The sequence below is a fragment of the Diaporthe citri genome (assembly GCF_014595645.1).
Source record: "Diaporthe citri strain NFHF-8-4 chromosome Unknown scaffold_3, whole genome shotgun sequence".
In the NCBI taxonomy this organism is placed as follows: Eukaryota; Fungi; Ascomycota; class Sordariomycetes; order Diaporthales; family Diaporthaceae; genus Diaporthe; species Diaporthe citri.
The window spans coordinates 2,011,711-2,030,421 of NW_025064848.1; the positions used below are offsets into that span (position 1 = coordinate 2,011,711).

At 56.4% G+C, this 18,711-nt stretch overlaps 7 protein-coding genes across 7 annotated transcripts; 2 read left to right on the forward strand and 5 right to left on the reverse strand.

Annotated features, from left to right (window-relative positions):
- Positions 1-46: 46 nt before the first annotated feature.
- INS49_008159 (uncharacterized protein) lies at positions 47-3,195 on the reverse strand (the record flags this gene model as incomplete). Its single annotated transcript, XM_043168904.1, has 4 exons — positions 47-226; positions 368-1,810; positions 1,873-2,433; positions 2,569-3,195. 4 exons carry the CDS (start codon positions 3,193-3,195, stop codon positions 47-49), a joined length of 2,811 nt encoding a protein of 936 aa, XP_043026584.1.
- A 2,251-nt stretch (positions 3,196-5,446) lies between these two features.
- Positions 5,447-7,721, reverse strand: INS49_008160 (uncharacterized protein; the record flags this gene model as incomplete). The annotated part of the gene is made up of 2 exons (XM_043168905.1): positions 5,447-6,761; positions 7,555-7,721. The coding sequence occupies 2 exons, from the start codon at positions 7,719-7,721 to the stop codon at positions 5,447-5,449; spliced, it is 1,482 nt and encodes a 493-aa protein (XP_043026585.1).
- A 675-nt stretch (positions 7,722-8,396) lies between these two features.
- Positions 8,397-9,864, forward strand: INS49_008161 (uncharacterized protein; the record flags this gene model as incomplete). Its single annotated transcript, XM_043168906.1, has 4 exons — positions 8,397-8,439; positions 8,665-8,706; positions 8,792-9,327; positions 9,391-9,864. The coding sequence occupies 4 exons, from the start codon at positions 8,397-8,399 to the stop codon at positions 9,862-9,864; spliced, it is 1,095 nt and encodes a 364-aa protein (XP_043026586.1).
- Positions 9,865-10,011: 147 nt separating this feature from the next.
- On the reverse strand, positions 10,012-11,167 carry INS49_008162 (uncharacterized protein; the record flags this gene model as incomplete). Its single annotated transcript, XM_043168907.1, has 4 exons — positions 10,012-10,042; positions 10,107-10,191; positions 10,251-10,332; positions 10,397-11,167. 4 exons carry the CDS (start codon positions 11,165-11,167, stop codon positions 10,012-10,014), a joined length of 969 nt encoding a protein of 322 aa, XP_043026587.1.
- Positions 11,168-11,702: 535 nt separating this feature from the next.
- On the reverse strand, positions 11,703-12,465 carry INS49_008163 (uncharacterized protein; the record flags this gene model as incomplete). The annotated part of the gene is made up of 5 exons (XM_043168908.1): positions 11,703-11,855; positions 11,963-12,008; positions 12,077-12,141; positions 12,197-12,298; positions 12,430-12,465. The coding sequence occupies 5 exons, from the start codon at positions 12,463-12,465 to the stop codon at positions 11,703-11,705; spliced, it is 402 nt and encodes a 133-aa protein (XP_043026588.1).
- Positions 12,466-14,116: 1,651 nt separating this feature from the next.
- Positions 14,117-14,572, forward strand: INS49_008164 (uncharacterized protein; the record flags this gene model as incomplete). Its single annotated transcript, XM_043168909.1, has 2 exons — positions 14,117-14,228; positions 14,274-14,572. 2 exons carry the CDS (start codon positions 14,117-14,119, stop codon positions 14,570-14,572), a joined length of 411 nt encoding a protein of 136 aa, XP_043026589.1.
- A 953-nt stretch (positions 14,573-15,525) lies between these two features.
- On the reverse strand, positions 15,526-17,316 carry INS49_008165 (uncharacterized protein; the record flags this gene model as incomplete). Its single annotated transcript, XM_043168910.1, has 6 exons — positions 15,526-15,778; positions 15,836-16,127; positions 16,213-16,472; positions 16,529-16,608; positions 16,670-16,724; positions 16,862-17,316. The coding sequence occupies 6 exons, from the start codon at positions 17,314-17,316 to the stop codon at positions 15,526-15,528; spliced, it is 1,395 nt and encodes a 464-aa protein (XP_043026590.1).
- Positions 17,317-18,711: the final 1,395 nt, after the last annotated feature.

The window sequence follows — 18,711 nt, forward strand, 5'->3', positions numbered from 1 at the left end:
GGGAGGGAACAAGCAGCGAGAAAACGACGGCCAGACGCTCAAAAACCTAGTTATATCCACCTCTATTTGCCCTGCCATCATTTTGGATCTGTGCCTGACTCCGGGGCTGCGGGGCCCAGCCGTTGTTATTCATCCCCATCGCCATCGGCTCGCCGAAGCCCGCGAAGCTACCGGTCTGAGGGTCGAAGGGAAACAGGGCGTTGATAGCCTCTTCCTGGTAGGTGGACTATACAACCCGATCCTTATCGTTAGTAAATTATTTCATACGAAAGGGCATTAAGAATTGGAGGAGGTAAGTCCAGTGTAGGAGATAGGTGGTATTTTTTTTTTTTTTTTTTTTTTTTTTTTTTTTGCTGCATGTACTGACCCATTCGTTATCCAAGTTGCCCGCCGCCATGCTCCCACCGCCGCCGGGCCCCGTGGCCGTGGCCATTCCAGCCGCGTTCCCTTGTCTCAGACCACTGCCACTCGCTACGGAACCACCGTCAGTGCTCGAGTTCTCCGGGCTATCAGAGTCCGCCGGCAGCCGCGGCGCTAAGCTCCACGGGCCTGCCACGTTTGGGTTGTGCCCGTTTGTGTCCTGCTGTTGTTGCTGAGCCATTTGTGATTGAGGAGTCGCCGACGTTGCTGAACCTCCTGACACAGGCGGTTGCGCTGGGAAATGGTGCCCTCGCATCGGTGCTGAGGGCATCGAGGAAGCAGCACCACCACCTGCTTCCTCTCTCGTGGAAGGAGGTCGTGCCGTCTGGTACGCTGAGCCGGGGCAGGCAGCCATCTGCTGCGGATGCTGCTGGCCTGCTGGAGGCACCATCGGTCGTGAAGCGGGCCTTGCAGAAGCGGAAGAAGGTGCACTCTCACCAACACTGTCCTCTTTCACGGCCTGTTGGGCTGGGCTCGCGGCCGTGGTCCAGGTCGGCGCCCTCGTCTTCCGCATGCTCATGTAGACCCCCATCTTGGTCATGATCTCTGAGAGCACCTGCTTTCCCTTTTCTTCGTTTGTTAGGTTGGGATCCAGGCTGAACACGTAATCGAGACACGCCCATATCCTGTTGGCCTCCCTGTGGTTCGGGTGGTAGAACATCTCCGTCGCCAGGATCAGCGACGCCTGGTACTGCTGGTACGCGCCGCTGTACCACCTCCACAGGTGGAAGGCCGGGCTGGTGTCGAGCTGGACGGCGATCTCGATGATGGTGATGCCGCTCGTGATCAGGACGGAGCGCAGGCGCTGCGGCATGGGGCTGGCCGTGTTGGCGTAGTAAGGGTGCAGGATCATGACGTGCAGCCGGTACATGAGCAGGTGCATGACGAGCTTGGCGTAGCGCTGGATGGGGACCCGCTCGTCCAGGAGGTGGTTGTAGTTGTCGAACATGCGCTTGCGGAAGTTCTCGATCTTGGTGAGGACCTGCGTCAGCGTGATCTTGCGCGCCTCGAGCTTGCGCCTGTCGGCCCAGATTATGCGCATCATCTCGTTGACCTCGAACCGGATCAGTGGGAAGAGCGTCGTCGTCCAGCTGTCGGCCACGGACGGCTGGCGGATCGAGCTGGTGAGCTGGTCCTCCTCGCAATTGTCCGGGAGCCAGGTGTCGTAGTCCTCCCTCCTTATGGCAGGTTTGGGCCCCTGTGCCTCGCATGTGCGGATGTCCAAGAAGCACAGCTGGTGCCATATCAGGCGCCGGATGTGAGTATCCAAGGCATTGAGGTTATACGCTTTACTGCCGTCTCGGTGTAGGCCCATACACTCTGCCATCCGGACTGCCGCGCCAACGAGCACGGAATGGGCTCGTGAGACCTCCTCCCGGCAGAGAGGGATCTTGGAATCGGTCAGCACAAAACTCCCGCGCTGTCAAAAGACGACACGGCAAGGCCACTGACCATGTACATCACAAACGCCTGTAACGTCTCCACCCTTGTCGTCCTGAGGAAGTTTGCCTTGCTCAGCGCGACCTCGGTCCCGACCTTCATGTTCTCGACCAGATTGGCCTTGGTCAAGCCGAACTCTCGGTTGATTGCCGTCTCGTCAAGTGCGACGGCTGCGCTGAACCACGCAGCAAACACCACAGCCTGGGCTGAGGCCCGCGGCTCGTAGCCATCTGCTGCCTCATCCCAAAAGCTTGCATACTGTGCTTCGAATGACGGCCTGTGTACACACCGGGCGATAGGATGTACGCTTTCGAAGTAATACTGGAGGAGGCGGTCGCCGGCTAGTTTTGCGGGTAGAAAGGTCAAGAGACTCGGCGACTGGACCACCTGGCCGAAGAAAACGCCGCTCGTCGGCGGTATGTACGACGTGCCAGGCCGCAAAAAGTCGGGAATGGATTGCTCGGGGCCCGTTGATTCGGAGAATGCGCCTGGTTGGCTCGGCGGTACAGGCACAGTCGGTGGAAATAAGCCACTGTCAGACTGCTGCACGCCACCGGAAAGCCCTGCTCGGATCTAAGAAGCCGTCAGCCGGATATTTTCCATTACGGATGTGACTTAAGACCAGGCGAGACAACAGTAGCCACTCAGCCGCTCAGCCTTTCCTCGCGGAATTGACGGAGGCAGTTCAAGGAGCCCCGGTGGACTCACCTCCTCCGATATCCTCGGCCGGTTCAAACCACCAATCTTCTCTGTCAGCCGCATCTTACCCACCTGCACGCCCAGGTCCATAATATCGTCCATCCCGTCGGCGTCGTCCTCGTACGTGAGATCAAGAGCCACCATGGGCGTGATCTCAAGGTCCCTCTCCTCGTCAAACTCGCCCTCCACGTCATCGGCCAGTATCCGCTGCTGGTAGAAGCCGCGGGACCCGGACTTTGCCACGTCTCTTTCCAGCTGGCGCTCCAGGGAGCCGACCTTCTCCTTGATCTCCGTCAGGCGCAGCTGGCTCGCCTCGTCGAGCTTTGGGCCCAGGTAAAGACAGTCGCGGGCGAACTTGAGGCAGTTGACGCAGGGGTTCGATTTGTTACACTTGAGCTTGCGCCGCCGGCACTCAAGACACGATGTGATCATGCGCATTCTCCGCCGGATTGGCTTGGGGTGGCCGACGGTGGCGCCGGCGGTGGCGCCGGCAGGAAAGCCCGAATGCGCCTGCTGCGCCTGCTGCTGCTGCTGCTGCTGCTGCTGCTGCTGCTGCTGCTGGTGAGGCATTCCTGGTAACTGCTGTGGATTTTGCTGGCGTAGCTGTTCGAAGTTTTGTTGATAGACCTGCGCCATTTCTGTTGACTCCGTCCCCATGACAGCTCCTGATCCGTGTCTCAGGCCCATCGAAGGGGACCCTCCGTCGCCTCGGCTGCCATCTATTGCCATGGGACCTGCTAGAGGACCGTATGCACCTTCACAGACATGGTGTTGGCTGCCACTGACGCCGTATGGCGGTACAGCAGAGCCAGGAAGATAAATCAATGGTCGTGATGGTGAAGAAGGGGGGTGGTGGTGTCCCGAGGGTCCATCGGTACCTTCCATTGGAGCTTTCGACCGCCTTCAGCATAGGCGACGGTAACAATATTAGACGAGGCTGGTGTGTCAGCGCAAAATGCAATACACAAAGATTAAGCGAGATCACATGAAGTAGGGGCTGACGGCCAACGGATGAAGTAGTCTCGCTCGTCCCGCCGCGACGGTACGATGCCACTAGCTGATGCAGAATAGTGACCACGTTCTCGGACCGATATCCCGTTCTATTAGGTGGTCACCTGAATGTTCGAGAATTTGATTCTGAGTCGACGATTGGGTCTGCCCAGTCTGAGGGCTGGTGGCTTGCACTTGAGATCGATCTTGATGCCGGCTATGTGCCTCGTCTATCTCGGTATCCAGCTGGCAGGGTCTGTACCACGTCGACAGCCGCCGGACAATTTCCCAGCCAAGGCCACAACGAGGCAAGCCAAGTGTGTTTGTGAGGCTGGTATGGTAGGTACGGCCGACGTAGACCAGGCCGTACGGCCGTACTCTTGACCTTGATATTAAGGCTGAATAATATGCCTCTGCTTGGCTTTATATGTGGGAAAGCCCGCGACCTATTGTGATACTTGGCGGCGGGAGGGCTGGTGGCTTCAATGCGCTTGAATGATGGGCTTTTGCAGGTTGGTGTTTGGTTGGTTCCTTTGGCTTGAAGAATTCTGATCTTGGAAGAATAGGTTAAGTCCAGCACGCAGCAGTCTTGTTACGCAGAGAGTGAGACATAAATACTGACAAAGTGGGTGGAGATGCCCAACATGATGGTGTTGAGGGCGTGAGGAGTAGCTGGCATTGAGCGTTAGAAGTCTTCGTGAAGAGATCTTCGAGACAAGATCCCAAAGGTTGATGTTCGAAGGCCAGGTAGAAACAGGTCGCTAAACCAAAGCGCATCAAGACAGCACAAGGTGGAGGGTCCCTGGCTGCTCCTACACAACTCATGCTCCATCCTCTTCCTGTCTATACCAGCCAGAGCGCCTGAGTAGGAAAAACAATATGCTGCGCCGAATCTCATGTCACACGAGATCCAGTCCCTGCGCATGGCTAATGACGAAATTCTTCCATGGCAATTCTCTCCCGAAACCGACCGCCCCATGAGCAGAGCCTACCAGGTCCATTGTCGTGATATTGTTGCCACAGAATCCCGCCGTGTTAGGAGCAGCCTGGAACGTGCAGCCCAACCTCTTATACGCGGAAGCATGACGTCTTAATCTGAATATTCAGCTGGGCAGAAGCGTGTGTGAATCCAGGAGTCACTGTGTGGTCGTGGTTAGTGCCGCGCCCCGAAGACAAGGCAGCGAGGCTGTAGGTCCCTGGTGACCCACAACGGTGGCGCGCTCTCAACAAACCACAGACAATAAAACACTCGGCGAGATCGATGCAATCCCATCACAGCGGCACCAGGCAAGAGCCTCGAGCCAACCGTGGATGCCGATCGGATCACAGCGCTCCCCCAACCACAGCAAATGGGTAATCCGCATCATCTCAGATAAGGTGAAGGGGGCGTCCCGTCCTGCGGCCAGCCAGGCCAATGTGGCGCCTCGTGCTTGTGTGCTGCCTCTGGCGGGAGGGTTTCCGGCGCGGTGGTTGGCTCCGCGTTGGCGAGCCGGGTACAGGCCCATGTGGAGAGTGCGAAAGAGACCGGGAGGATCTGGCGAGGCCACAGCTTCTCGTGTGACAACACTGACTCTGTGCGCCGTGTCCAGTCGCCACTCCCTTTTGCCTTTGGTCTCGGTCAACAGAGCAGAGTGAAGGTCATACTCGGAAAGGCCATGACACCAAAATCGCGCAATTTCTGAGATTCGTGGGTGGTGCGGTGCTCTTTCTTCAAGATGATGCCAACTTGATTATCAGTCCTGACCTCCACGTGCAAATCTGCGACATTTGCGCCAGCTGGTGACAGTCAATTATACGACGAGCTCGAGCAAGCAACACACGTAGCAAACTTCAAAGAAGTTGAATAAGCAGGGGTGGCTGGATATAGTGGACTCGGTTGTATTTATTCCATCTCGTACTAGAAAGAGGTTCGAGGGTCAATCTCCTGTCGGTGTGCACCTTCACAAAGCCCACCGAAAGGATCACCCTCGAGCGAAGGTTGGGCCTCAGTCTCCCTCTGAACCTGGCAGTTTGATGTCTCATGAGGTCGCTCGTCAGGGATCTGTAGCTGATAGACTCGCGAGTTTGCCTTCTTCCTAGCCCTGCGCAACTTGCCTCTCCGCCGGTTCTTGGAGAGAAAGTACCTCCACAAGGGCCAAGTTCTGCCGTGATGTGGGCCTTCGTAGTGCTTTCGATGGAGGTCCGATGCAGTTTGTTGCTCCACCACCGTTTCTTCAGGAGTCAACATATCGGCCAGTTGCCGCCCATTCCATTCGCGGCGGCGTTTCAAGATCAACCCGACTTTTACGCAAGCCTCCTCGCCTAGCTGCTCGAAGACGACCCCCAAGTACCATCGCAGTCTTTGCGTACTACCACCCTCGCCTTGCTTTAGAGCTTCCGTGACAACATCTGTAAGGCTTGCCAAATCCCGAGCTGTTAAAAATCCTTGAACATTGGCCAAGTATTTCGTGAAAGCCGATGTGTGGCGGAATCTCTGCCTTTCTGTTAAAGCAGAGGCACGAGCAATGATCTTGATGCTCTCTCTGATCCTCATGATCTGGCGATACTTCAAGTATGACTCTTTGCCACTATCCTGTGGCTCGCCACCGGTCGCTTGGCAGACTGCCTCTGCTGGCTGAGCCGAGCTTAACAATTTCTCAACAAGGACCACGGGATTGACGAGACTGCTTTTCAGCCTTCTCATGTTTTGCGTCACATACTTCTCCCAGAAGGCCGGGCCCCAAGCGTTGGTGTCTTTACCAGTTTGCTCGACGAGTATGTCGTGCAGCAAGAGTGCAGCACGATAATCCCCTGATGTCCAGGCCAGCCTCTTCAGAAACCCAACACTGGGTTTCCGGGTTTTCGAAAGCGACAGCATTTGCTTGATGACTGTCTTCATGCCAACTCGTAGGTGCACGAAGTCCCAAAAGCTCCAAAAGATGGCTGTACACCGCTTCGGATTGTGTGTTGCGTTGATTGCATAAGCTAGAGCAGCCATAGCTTCTGTGTCGTCCTCGCCCCTGAGCTTTTTCCAGATTCTACTGGTGCTCCGTCGCTTGTTCAACATCCCGGCGCTTTCCCAATGACGCAGTAGCAGGTCGCCGAGCTCGGTGTGAGTTAATGCGCCATACCCGCGCTTTGGAAATAGCTGGAGGAGGGTCTTGAATCGAGATTGCTGGATGTCCGGCATTCGAGCAAGTGTCTGGAGCCAGTTATAGCGCAGCCTGGTCCATCTTCCTTGATTGTCCGTTAGTCTTGTCGCAATGACAAAAAGTGACCGATGAACCCCGGGATCATGGGTTTTCAGGGCGTCTGCAAGAGCGTCTATCAGCTGTCCGTCGTCCGACAGTAGATGAGCCGCCTTAGATGTGAAACGTAAAGCCTTCTCATGACATCGTTTGGCAACCTTTAAATGAGCTCTGGCATATTCGAGGCGTTCCAGTGCCAATTCTGACCTCACACTGTCCAGATGTATATCTGCTCGTCCAGCCCACATTGCAGCCAAACGGGACGACTGGGCTGCCTCAGGCTCGAGACCGGCTGGTGGATTGCCTCGGATCGACAAGCCTTGCCATATTCTGAAAAAAGCACCGAGTACATTCAGAATTGCACCTCTCGTTTTGAAGCGGTACCTCGGCGGCATGCTCTCCAGGAGCGAAGCAAATAGTTGGGCTGATTTGGTATTGACGTTCAAACGCGCCAGATGCTTTAATAGAATCGCCCAGTGGTGGGGACTGGTGCGCAAGAAGCTGGGATTCAACTGTTTCGCGACTTTTATTCCCCCAATCACATGCTCAAGAAGATGCAACAGTGAAGGCATCGTCGCCTGTGGCATTTGTCGTCCGGCACGTTCAAGTGCGCGTCTGCCCAAGTCGTAAACCTCGAAAATTTGCGGCCCTCGTAAGCGGCCATTTGATATCTCCCTTCGAAGTGATTTGGTGAAGCTTCGATATCTTTTCTCAAAGTCTGCAACAGTCGGAAAGGTGTTGTTGAGTAGTGCTTGCAGCTGGAGGCCCAAGGGCGCACTCGTCTCGGCCGAAGTTCGCAGCATGGTTTGTTCTCCAGTCGTTGCAAATTTCCCTCACAGCCAACTTTGTCGGAGGCTCTGGTGCGATCAGAGGCTGGATCTCGGTCTCGGGCTCCGGGAGCAAAGGGCTGCCGTCGGTCTCGACCTCGACCTCGACCTGCGGCATCTGGGGCCAAAAAGACGGGGCTCTCGGCGGCTGCCATTGCCATTTTGTCATGTCTGGGGCATTAGGAAGAGCCCAGACGGGTATCGAACTGGCCGATTGGAACGAATTGAGCTCTGTCATGCGTCGCCTTCCAAGCCGCTGCCGATGGTAGAGCGGACCAGGTGCCGAGCTGACCGCGCGTTTCTTATGCCCGGTCGCGTGCACATATTGCTGGGAAGGCTCGACTGAGCACTTCGTCTGTCACCCAGACAGCCTCAACGGGCGCGTGGTGTTGAGTTAGAGTTGCTCGGCAGCATCGTGCCGTCGGTCTCGGAGGCATGGGACGGCGCGCGAAGAATCCCCCAAATCATTGCGTTCAGGTGGTAGGCGACGCCGACTTAGTCACGTCGTCTTCTGCACCTCCAGCAGCCGTCGGCGCGCTCAATTGGACTTGTGGTAATCGAACGATGGGTTGGGTGTTGCCGTAAGTCGTGGGGCGTTATCGTTGTCGTTGTGGTTGTGGTTGTGGTTGTGGTTGTGGTTGTGGTTATGGTTATGGTTGTAGCTGCGGTTGCTTTTCTTCAAAATTGACGTCCCCAGATTAGTGAGCTTTCCTGTGGTCAGCTCTATTAGCACCATAGTAGTGGCTGCACAGAAGACGCAACGGGGGGTGGGCCGGGCCTGTCGGGAGCTGCCATGGATGCCCCGCCATTGACACCCCTGCGCCCGAGCTCGGTTGGTGCTTCGGTGCTGTTTTGATCTCACAACGGAGTTCACGGCTCGAGGTTGGAACTTTCTCACTGCGGATTTACCCAAAATCACCGCGACTTCACCTCCCAGCAACAGGCAATATGGGACAATTCGAGCCATTACAGAACGACCTGATCCTCAGGGCAGCAAGGGGCAAGTTAGGATCTCACAGGTGAACCCTCCAGCGCGAGCTACAACTGACGTCGACTTGCAGGTGAGAAGATCGAGCGGCCCCCAGTATGGGTGATGCGCCAAGGTACAGAACTCACGATCCCAAGCAGCTGTGCTGCCCATGAATGAACCCCGACCATCTTGGCTGATTCCTGGGACAATGTGAACAGCCGGCCGGTACCTCCCCGAATACCACCAGGCTAAGGGCAACCGGGACTTTTTCGAATGCTGTCGCGACCCAGAGGTCGCCTCGACCCTGACACTCCAGCCTGTCGAGCGATTTGCAGGGCTCCTCGACGCAGCCATCATCTTCTCCGATATCCTCGTCATACCGCAGGCCATGGGTATGGTCGTCGAGATGGTCGACAAGAAGGGCCCGAACTTCCCAGATCCGCTCAGGTCGCCCGACGACAAGCAGTACGCCGAGGTGCTGCAGCGGCAGGTCGACGTCACCAAGGAGCTTGACTATGTCTACAAGGCCATCACCCTGACGAGGAAGAAGCTTAAGGGGCGCGTGCCGCTCATTGGTTTCTGTGGCGCACCGTGGACGCTGCTCTGCTACATGGTCGAGGGCGGCGGCACCAAGATGTTCAAGGAGAGCAAGACGTGGGTCTACAAGTACCCAGAGCAGTCAAAGGTGCTGCTGCAGAAGATCGCGGAGCTGTGTGTCGACCATCTCGCACACCAGGTCGAGGCTGGTGCCCAGGTATGTCCGAAGAAGAACTTGACGGCACATGCGCATATCCACGTGGCTGACTTGTCATTGTAGCTCGTGCAAGTTTTCGACTCATGGGCTGGTGAGCTCTCCCCGGCTACTTTCAAGGAGTTCTCAGCGCCATACCTGCGATACATAGCGGAGAACCTCCCAAAGAAGCTGAAGTCCCTGGACCTCGAGCCAGTGCCTATGATCGCTTATCCCAAGGGGGCGTGGTATGCCCTGGACGCAATGTGCGATTCAGACTACAATGTCGTCGGCCTGGACTGGCTCCACGACCCGGCAGATGCAGCCAAAGTCCGCGGCGACCGGAAGATCGTGCTCCAGGGCAACGCCGACCCCGGTGTCTTGTATGGCTCTCACGAGGCCATAACGGAGACGGTAAAGAACATGGTGCAGGGCTTTGGCTGGGCACAGAGGAAGCAGGGGTGGATTGTGAACCTGGGGCATGGAATCACCCCATTCGTGAATCCGGATGATCTGAAGTTCTTCTTCCAGGAAGTCCACCGTCTAACACTTGCTGCTTGAGAATTCGAGGTGCTGCCATATCGTGCTGTATGAAGGTCGAGAAAGGACATAGTGAAGTAGCTGGGACCACACCTCAGTGAGATAGCCGGCTATGTAGCAAGAGCAATGTGCAGACTTAGACATCAGCCTACGAAGCTGAACAATACCTCACGGTATACTGTCGAGATCGACAACGGTCCTTTGTGATGTTTGTCAGTCCAGCGCGGAACATCGTCAACCCAGTCAGAAGTTCGGACACTTACCAACAGTTCCTCCAGCCCTTCTCGCCGCCGAGGCCTTTGCACACACCTTGACTCTGAACATTGTCAACATGCACATCAGCCGAGCCTAACACTGAGATCAGCAAAGTAAAAATGTCTAGGTGGCAGAAAGCCACTGCTACTCACCCCAACCATCGTCACCAAAGCTGTGCTCCCGCAGCACCTTCGTAGCCACGGCCTTAGCCATTCCCCTTCCGCGGTACGGTTCCTACAACAGTCAGCTCATCATGGAAGACACACCACGCCTCTTCACAAGCTCTCCGCCCTCGTACCTCAACATGTAACGTCGACAGCGTCCCAGCGACCCCGATAAACCCCCAAGCGACCAACGTCCCAGCGGCGTCCCTGACGCCGACGCTCGGCTCACTCATCAGCGTCGCCTCGATCTTGGGGATATAGGTCCTCGACGCGATGAGCGGGACGTCCTCGCGCCGGACCACGTCCCACCTGAGACCGGGGCCGGGCCCGGACCCACCCTCGCCCCCGCCCCCGCCCGGCAGCCTGTCCAGCCGGAACAGCCACGCGTGATGCGGGTTCCAGTAGCTGCTCGTGAGGCCCCTCCGCGAGCAGAGCAGCTCGTACGTGGGCTGGTGCAGGCCACCGACCAGGAACCCGGCGCCGCGGGCTAGCTTGTATGCGCCGGAGCGCATGGCCTCCTCGGCGGCGAGTTTGCCGCGGTGGAGCAGAGCGACGGCAAGGTCCAGGACGCGCTCGACATCGTCGTTGGGCACCGCAGCCAGGTCCGTGGCGTCCTCGAGGGTCGTGTAAAGGTACATCTCCGTCTCGGGGCCCTTGGAGAGGTCTAGGTAGGCGGCGGCGAAGTGTCCCCGGCTTGGTGGTGGCTGTCCCTGCCAGTCCCCGCCGTCGATTACGCCATCGCTGTCCGTTGCGATGAGATAGCGGGCATGCTCGGTTGTTCCCTGCGGGTAGTGAGAGAATTGTATGCGCCGGAGGACGGGGAGCGATTGCGGCAGGTGGTCTCTAAGTCTGCCGAACTCTGTCTCCGGGACTGGAGGTATGATTTCGGTGACCAGAGGTGCCATTCTGAGGGGAGCCGCTTAGATTCCGCAATAATTCACGCTTGATGTATCTACCGGTAGACAAGGGAAGACTGGACTCTTTACAATTCGTGTGGAGGCCGGATGATTAAGCCCAGTGGTGAAGAGCACTTTTGCGATAGGCAGGGGATTATCGATGACTCAATTCAAGTCTTCAGAATAGTTATACTGTCATTTACCCCATTTTGATACCTGCAGCTGCCGTCCAAACCCTTGTACTGTAAGGTAGCGCTGCATCAAAGCAAGCACGAGAATATCCGCTTCGGCCAACATCAGGACCGACTCTGCCGTTATTCATCAACCTCCCGTAACGCCAAACCTGCCAACGTGGGTATACGAAGCCTCATCATCGTCTTCATTAGCATTTCTCTCCCTCCTTCCCCTTTTTGCTTTCCTTTTTTTTTTTTTTTTTTTTTTTTTTTTTTTTGGCCTGTTCTCATCAAGCGCATCTTCTCCCCCGAGTTATTTGTTGCGCATGCACCAGCGCGCCCTCCGCCGCCAATGCGTTCAGTTCCTCGACTCAGGATTTGGTGGTCTGCTGCTTGTCCTTCTTCCCGAAGAACAGCGCCTTGCCCTTGGCCGCCAGACCCTCCACCTTGTCCTCGATCGCACTGTCGTTTGAGGCGTGCTTGGCTTGCTCGGCCTCCTCTCCTTTGAAGACATTGCCGGCACCCTGGAACTATCTATTAGCAACTGCAGTGATAAGAACCGGCGCACGGTATAGCATGTCCTCTCTCGTGACATAAAAGACTATGAGACATTCTGTTGGAATAGACTTACACCACGGCCGGCGTGTTGAGCACCCTGACTCTCGCGGCGGACGACACTACACAGCAGCTTTGGTCAGCACGGAGTAAATCAGACCTGGTGACCGCACGCGGAGAGATGACTTACGGCTCAACGTCCTGGCGGGCACGCGTCTCCACAGGGTCGGTGTTCGCCGCCATGTTGCCAGCGCCCTGGAGCCAAAGGATTTAGCAACTTTCCTCCAGAGAGCAAACGAGGCACACTTACACCCCTGCCAGTGGTCACCAAGTTCGTCTTCAGGGTGGGCGTCTGTAGGTCGGCGGGTTGAATCTTGGGGCTCTTGGTCGAGTCGACGAAGTTGCCAGCGCCCTGCACAACTGTGAGTCAACAATTGTTGTTCCAGAACAAATCAAGCCCAGAAGGACCAAGGCCATTTCCAGGGTGTCCCTCTGGCCAGGGATGGGAGGAAAGTGGGCTTCAAGCGCTGGGATTTCACTCACACCCCGGCCGCTGGAAGCGTATTGTGCACCGCTCATTGTGATGTCGTTGCAAGTAAATCGGCGTTTTGATCGTGTATGCAGCGAGAGACGTGCGAGTTCCTACTCGGCGCGTCGTGTGTGGTCTTTATTGGGCGTGTGAAGTCGTTGAAAGGCGAGCAGACAGAGGCGAGATTGGCACAACGGCGGTATTCTGACGTCAAGCAAGTTGGTATGAGCAGAGATAAGCGAACAAAGAGACGTCGCGAACGGGCCGGGACCAGCTGGATTTTTAAGACAAATGAGTCGTGGAATGCGGCCGTGTGCCTTGGTGCGAGGACAATCTCCTGGGGCGAGGGAAAACAAGCCGTCGCAAGGCTACGCAGGCTTGGCGAACGATGGACCTGGTTGGCAAACCTGATCACAAGGGCGGGCAGAGAAATTTGATCGCGCAGGTCCGACCAAGAGCAGAGCTTTTCTTTCCTCGACTGGGGAGGAGGAGACGGGGAGACACCAGGGCACAAACGCCCAACTGTGCTGCCTGGGACTGCCGGTGCCTTGGCCTGCCCTTTGTTACTACCTAGGTATTCTAGAGCCAGGGCAATGGTGCCTTAAGGCGAATTTGAGTTTCCCGCCCAAAGAGATGCCATTCTTGTGACCACGAGATGCGACAGTTGGACGCTGACCCCAGGCTTGGCCGGATTGTCATAGACAAACCAAAACGTAATGGAAATGGCTCCCCGGGATCCAGCCATGTGCGGGCGCTGCCGACGTCCAGACCTCTAGCCAGCTAGGGCTCACCTAAGACATACAATCTACTGAATCTGCATCTTGGGACAGCTAAGGGCGGTTGACATGCTCGCCTGCTCCGATGGTATCATTGTCCTCAAGGTGAGCCTTCGGGCTGGGAGGCAATAGACTGACGTCGCCGTATGACCTTCAACGTGCGACGTTGGCCATGTTTGTCCGACGGCAGAGATTGGAAACCATTGACGCTGTTGTTGGAAGATTTCCAGGGTGTATGACGGGATATTGTACTGCAAGCGGAAAAGGCCGCACACGGAGCCAAGGAAGAATTGAAGAGAGACAGAATGACTGACTGATTGCGCGGTGAGCCCTCAGAATCCTGTGGCCAAACCAAATCCACGTGCTTGGGTTTCTCTCCCTCCATGTCGCAAGCCGAGAAGATATGCTTGCGAGACACTCCAGTTGCAAACCGCCGCGCTCGGGGCGCCCCAAGTGACGTTGTTGTGCCAGGCAGCCCACCCCGATCCTTCGCCCCACTGATGTGTCGCAGTGGTCCCTCCATGCCGTCAGGCCCCTCCAGCTGAGCTTGAGCTGAGGCGAGCTACGGCCAACAGCCTGAGACGCAGCGGATCCAGATGCTCGGATTCGCGCCCCGCCCGTTCATCCTTTTGGACTCGGCATCGTTCTTGGCTCATCCCCCTCACAACACCGCCCACCGCATTGCTGAGCATGCATAAGCTATAGGCACCCAAGACCCCTACGATGTGCACGGCCGTGGATTTGTAAGATCGTGATTTATAAGGTAGGAATGGCTCAGGATCTAGAGAGCGTGCCAGACTTGTACATAAAGGAGTTTGCTGTTGTAATTCGATTTGCAATGCATCAGTTGTGTTGTTGATGTTCATTTAATCTATGACACTGTACAGGCAGAACAGAGAATTATATTTGCAATTGGGTACCAGTCATGTCGCATCTCCAGTACTACACCTACCCAGGCTTCGGCGAATTCGTAAAGGAGCACACACATTACAACCAAGCAGTACGAGTAGGAGATGTGGTCGAGGTAGCCGGGCAAGGTACAACCCTCCCTCTCCCCTCTTCACCAACTAAAAATTCCATAGGCGGCTGGGACCGTGAGACCCGCGAGGTCGAGCCAGACCTGATCAAGCAGATCGACCGGGCCTTCGACAACGTCGAGCACACGCTCTCGCTGGCCGGCGCCGGCTGGAAGGACGTCTACGCCGTGAAGCTGTACCACACCACCGACGTCACCGACGAGGCCGTCGGGCACTTTGTCGACAACATGCGGAAATACATGCCCGGCCACCAGCCCATCCTGAGCGGCATCGGCGTCGCGAGCCTCGCGTTCGGGATGAAAGTCGAGATCGAGGTCAGGGCTCATGCGCCGCAGGCGAAGTAGGCGATGTCAGTCAGTCTGGGCGGTACATGTCTCCTCACTGCGGATCTACCGAGACAGCCACCGGCTGCGCGGGAAATTTTGAGACCAGAAATGATACTGGTGCTGACAGGAAACTTGTCGTGGCGATTTCCGGCCTGGGCGTCCGGCGTGTATGTGATATGCTCTGTCGTGGATGTGCATTGTCTGTACAATAGATGCCACTTAGCTCCAGATCGATGGGACATGGAGGCCGGATGCCCATATTAGCCGATACTTTTATATGATGCTGCTTGTGCCTTCTTTTCTTCCCATGCTGTTTCACTGCCCTCGCAACGTAATGGATAGCCTCGACCGATTGGGTTTCTGAGATGGTCTTTGTAAAAACCAGCCACGGATCCATATGACTTCTGCAGTGCAGATTGTCTGTACCTAGACACGTTTCATTGAGAGCTAGTTGGGCATCTTTTAATTTCATGCGGCCTAGTCGGTAGCTAGAGCTCAGTACAGGACTCCATAATCTTACTCGCTCACTCTATGTCTGGCATCAGCCGAAAGACTACCTACCCAGTCGAACCTATGGTCGGCAGGGCGGTATTGCAAAAAGAACCTTGCACCGTACGCCTGGCTGGGGCTTACAGCCCGAGGGACCAGTACACATGTATCAGCAACAAGACAATCAACCCTGCGCACAGAGTGAATAGGATCCATCCCAGCCTGGTCAGATTCGGACTAAATATTATGTAGGTCGGTGTAAGCTCTTGGATTAACGGGATCCAGTTGGGAAGCTGGCGAATATCTTTCGGGCACCACACAAATAACCAGATCCTGGGACTGGCATCAGGCCGACGACAGGACAGCAGGGACACAAGTGAAGTGTCCCATCGCCCTGGCGGGGTGACCGGGCACTAACATGTAATCCTCGCCAGAGGCTACCAACCCTAGGTAAGGCGGAGTGGCGGGAGACCAGAACACCCTTACTCCTCGTCGTCATCATCATCGCCGCCGCCTGCCTTGCCGCCTTCTTTCCTGATCGGGATCTTGATGCCCTGGGTTGCGAAGCACTTGCTGAGATCTGTGCTATCGCATACACCTGGGAACTTCTTGGCCGAATAGACCTGGAAGACGTCACTGAACACTGAGGCCAGAATCGGCGCCCTGCCTGTCTTAACAGGGGCATCGCCCTTTTGGTCGGCCGTGGGTTTGACATCGACAAAAGAGAACCGGAGCCTGGTATTCTGGTTAGAAAAGAGTCCTAGGTCGCTTACCCACACGGCTGTTACATACCTAAACGAGCCCTCGGTCCTGACACTCAAATCCTGCATGACGAACCAGATTCCAATCCTTTCCTTTGTGTCGTGTAGCCTGAAGGCGCTGCCGGCACAATTTCCGATGAGGTTTCTGGTGAACATGCCCTGGATGCTCGAGCCCGGAGCTCCCCCGATCGATAATCTTTGGGCGCCACCCATGCCAGGCTCGAAGACCTGAGGGGGCCGGTACATGGGCGCAAAATCGTTGGAGTATCCGTAGGGAGGCTGGCCGAAACCATTGGACGCTGGTGGCTGTGGGTAAGATTGGACTACAAACGGTCAGCCTGACCCGGACAAAGACAGCTGAACGACGGTCTCTGCGCTCAGCAATAACTCGCTCTGTGAGCCACTTACCTTGGCCATATTGGTTAGGTGCATAGGGGTTGACAGGTGATTGATGTTGGCTGTAAAGAGTCATTTGACCAGGGTGAGCGGCGGGATAGGGTGCGATGTTAGCTGCCCGGTAGGGCATGGTCTCGAGGTTGTTAAAAGACTCGTGGATGGTGGATGATATCGCCGGAGTGGCTGTCGTGCTTCTAACGAGATTCACTTCCCGTGTCCCCGTTTCGTCCCAGAGGTCCACGGTCACAACATATTGAGCGAAGTCGATAGAGCTTGGCGAGGTGTTAGCACCGAATTTTGCTTTTCTCTCCGCTCTCTGGATACTCACTTAACATCAACCTCTCGGCCGGTCTGAACGTCGGTGACGACCAGCCTGAGAGCTGGTGGAGGTGTAAGTGGTCTCCGATCCTGGTTTCACCGTCAGTCCTGAGTTTGAGGTGCCGCGGGGGAGGTCACTGGATTGGGTTACCTTGTCGCCGAAGCCACACATACGGGCGCGGATGGGTTGCTGTTCCACCTCGAGACTGTGCCGAAGCGGCGAACATCAGCCTCAGACACCAGGACAAGGAATAGTTTCACAACATGGCCAAGGCCATGAGCATGAAAGTGGAAGTGTGTCCCGGAGAATGATTTTGGAAGAAATCTCCGAATTGAGACTTACGCATATCTGCGAGGACCAACCACGGTAGACACGGCTTCTAATCTCGAAGTACCCGCCTCGCCTGCGGAGGGCGGCGGCTGCTGCTGAATAGGTGAGGTCGAGGTCGGGCTTGAGTGCGCGTTCTGTTGCTGCTGGTGCTGGTGGGCAGATGGTGGGGGTGGCTGCTGGTAAGGCTGTTGATGCTGAGGAGGCTGTTGCTGGCTTTGCTGTGGCTGTTGCTGCTGGTGGTGAGGCGGCTGGTTTTGGTAAGGTGAGTGGTGGTGCTGATAAGGTTGTTGCGGCTGACCATAGCCGGGCGCGCCACCGTAGGAGGCACTCCCGTTGCTGGGAGGTGCCATTGATGGCAACGGTTGTGGCCGAGGGTAGTTGCTGCCGTGTGGGTGAGAGGGGGCTGGCAGTTGGTGGGGGTAATTAGGAGGCACCGAGCCATTGGGCGTTCGTGTGTACGAAGCCATCGTGGATCCCCTGCGGTTTGTGGTGCAGAAGTGTTGGGAATGAAGGCGACCTAAGCACTTGAAGTAGTGCACGGAAGGGCGAAGATTGTGGCAGGAAACGAGGGCTGCCTGATAGGCAGGTGACCGCTTGGGTTGTTGTGTATCGTTCCGGGCGGGACTGTGGTCTGTTGTGTTGTGGACAAGACAAGACCCAGACAAGACTAAGTAGGCAAGGAGTCAAGTGTCCGGGATGTGGTTGAGCGCGCTTGTATGAGACGACGATTACACGAGAGCGAAGGCGTTCAAATTGGGGAGTGTCGTCTACAAGACAGGCGGATCAGAGCACCAGTACCAGGGAGCGTACGGTCCAGTACAGTTGCAGTCCAGTGTAGTCCGGCGGCGACATAAAGGAACCGCGCAGGTGGCGGCGCGAGCTTGTCGAGGCTTTTGGGGTTGGGCCGGGTCGCTGACAGTTGGGTGGGCTACTCGGCGCGCTGCATGACGGGATTGTGCCGTACAATCAAATCAATCCGTGCGAAATGGCGCGGAGACAGAGGCGGAGGAGACACTGTCGACCACTCTCGGGCTGGTCGGGCTGGTGGTATGCAGCAGAGCGTACAATGGCCACGGGAAGGGGCGCGAGAGAGGGACGTGAGCTGTAAGCGTGGATGTGAGAGCGGGTGCGATGTGAGGTTGAACGTGCAGCGTGCAGCGATTGTGTGAGTGTGAGTGTCAGTCTGAGTGTGAGTGCGTGCGGGTGTGAGTGGGCATGCGGGTCGCAGATGCTCAGCCTGGAGGGCGGACAGATAGCGTAGGGGAGGGTGGTGGTCGTGGCATTTGACAGGCGCCAAATCCGTAGAGCCAACGAACGGCAGCTACCTAATAAGGCAGACTGGGTGACTGGGTAGGTAGTGTGTGTAAGTACCTATAGGTAGGCCTGGTTATTACCGTCTCTCTGTCCCTCCCTCTCCCGTGTCTCCTCCCTCTGTCGCTCTTCGCTCTACCTCTTTTGTTAGCTAGGTAACTAGCAGAGAAAAGACAGATGGGATGAGAAACAGGGTCCTTCGCATCTGCCGTCAGGCACGTTTGGCACGGTACAGTAGGCATATCACGCCTGTACCTGGGTGGCATGGCAGCATGGTCTCTGGCGGGAAAGGGGGGCTGTCCTGTCCTGCTGGGTTTGGGGGCGACACCGGTGGAGTGGATTGGCTGTGTAGCGTGCCTAGGTACCTGCCACCGTGCTGGTGCTTACACAGCTACGGTGCCAGGATGCGTGGGGTACCACGACCACTGCATTCACATATTGCCAGGATGACCCGAGCTAGCCCGGGCCTGTGAGAGGACGATCTTGGACGCAACCACGACGGCAGCCGGGACTAGGCCCAGTTTGGGCGTGCCATCCACGGGTGGGCGAAA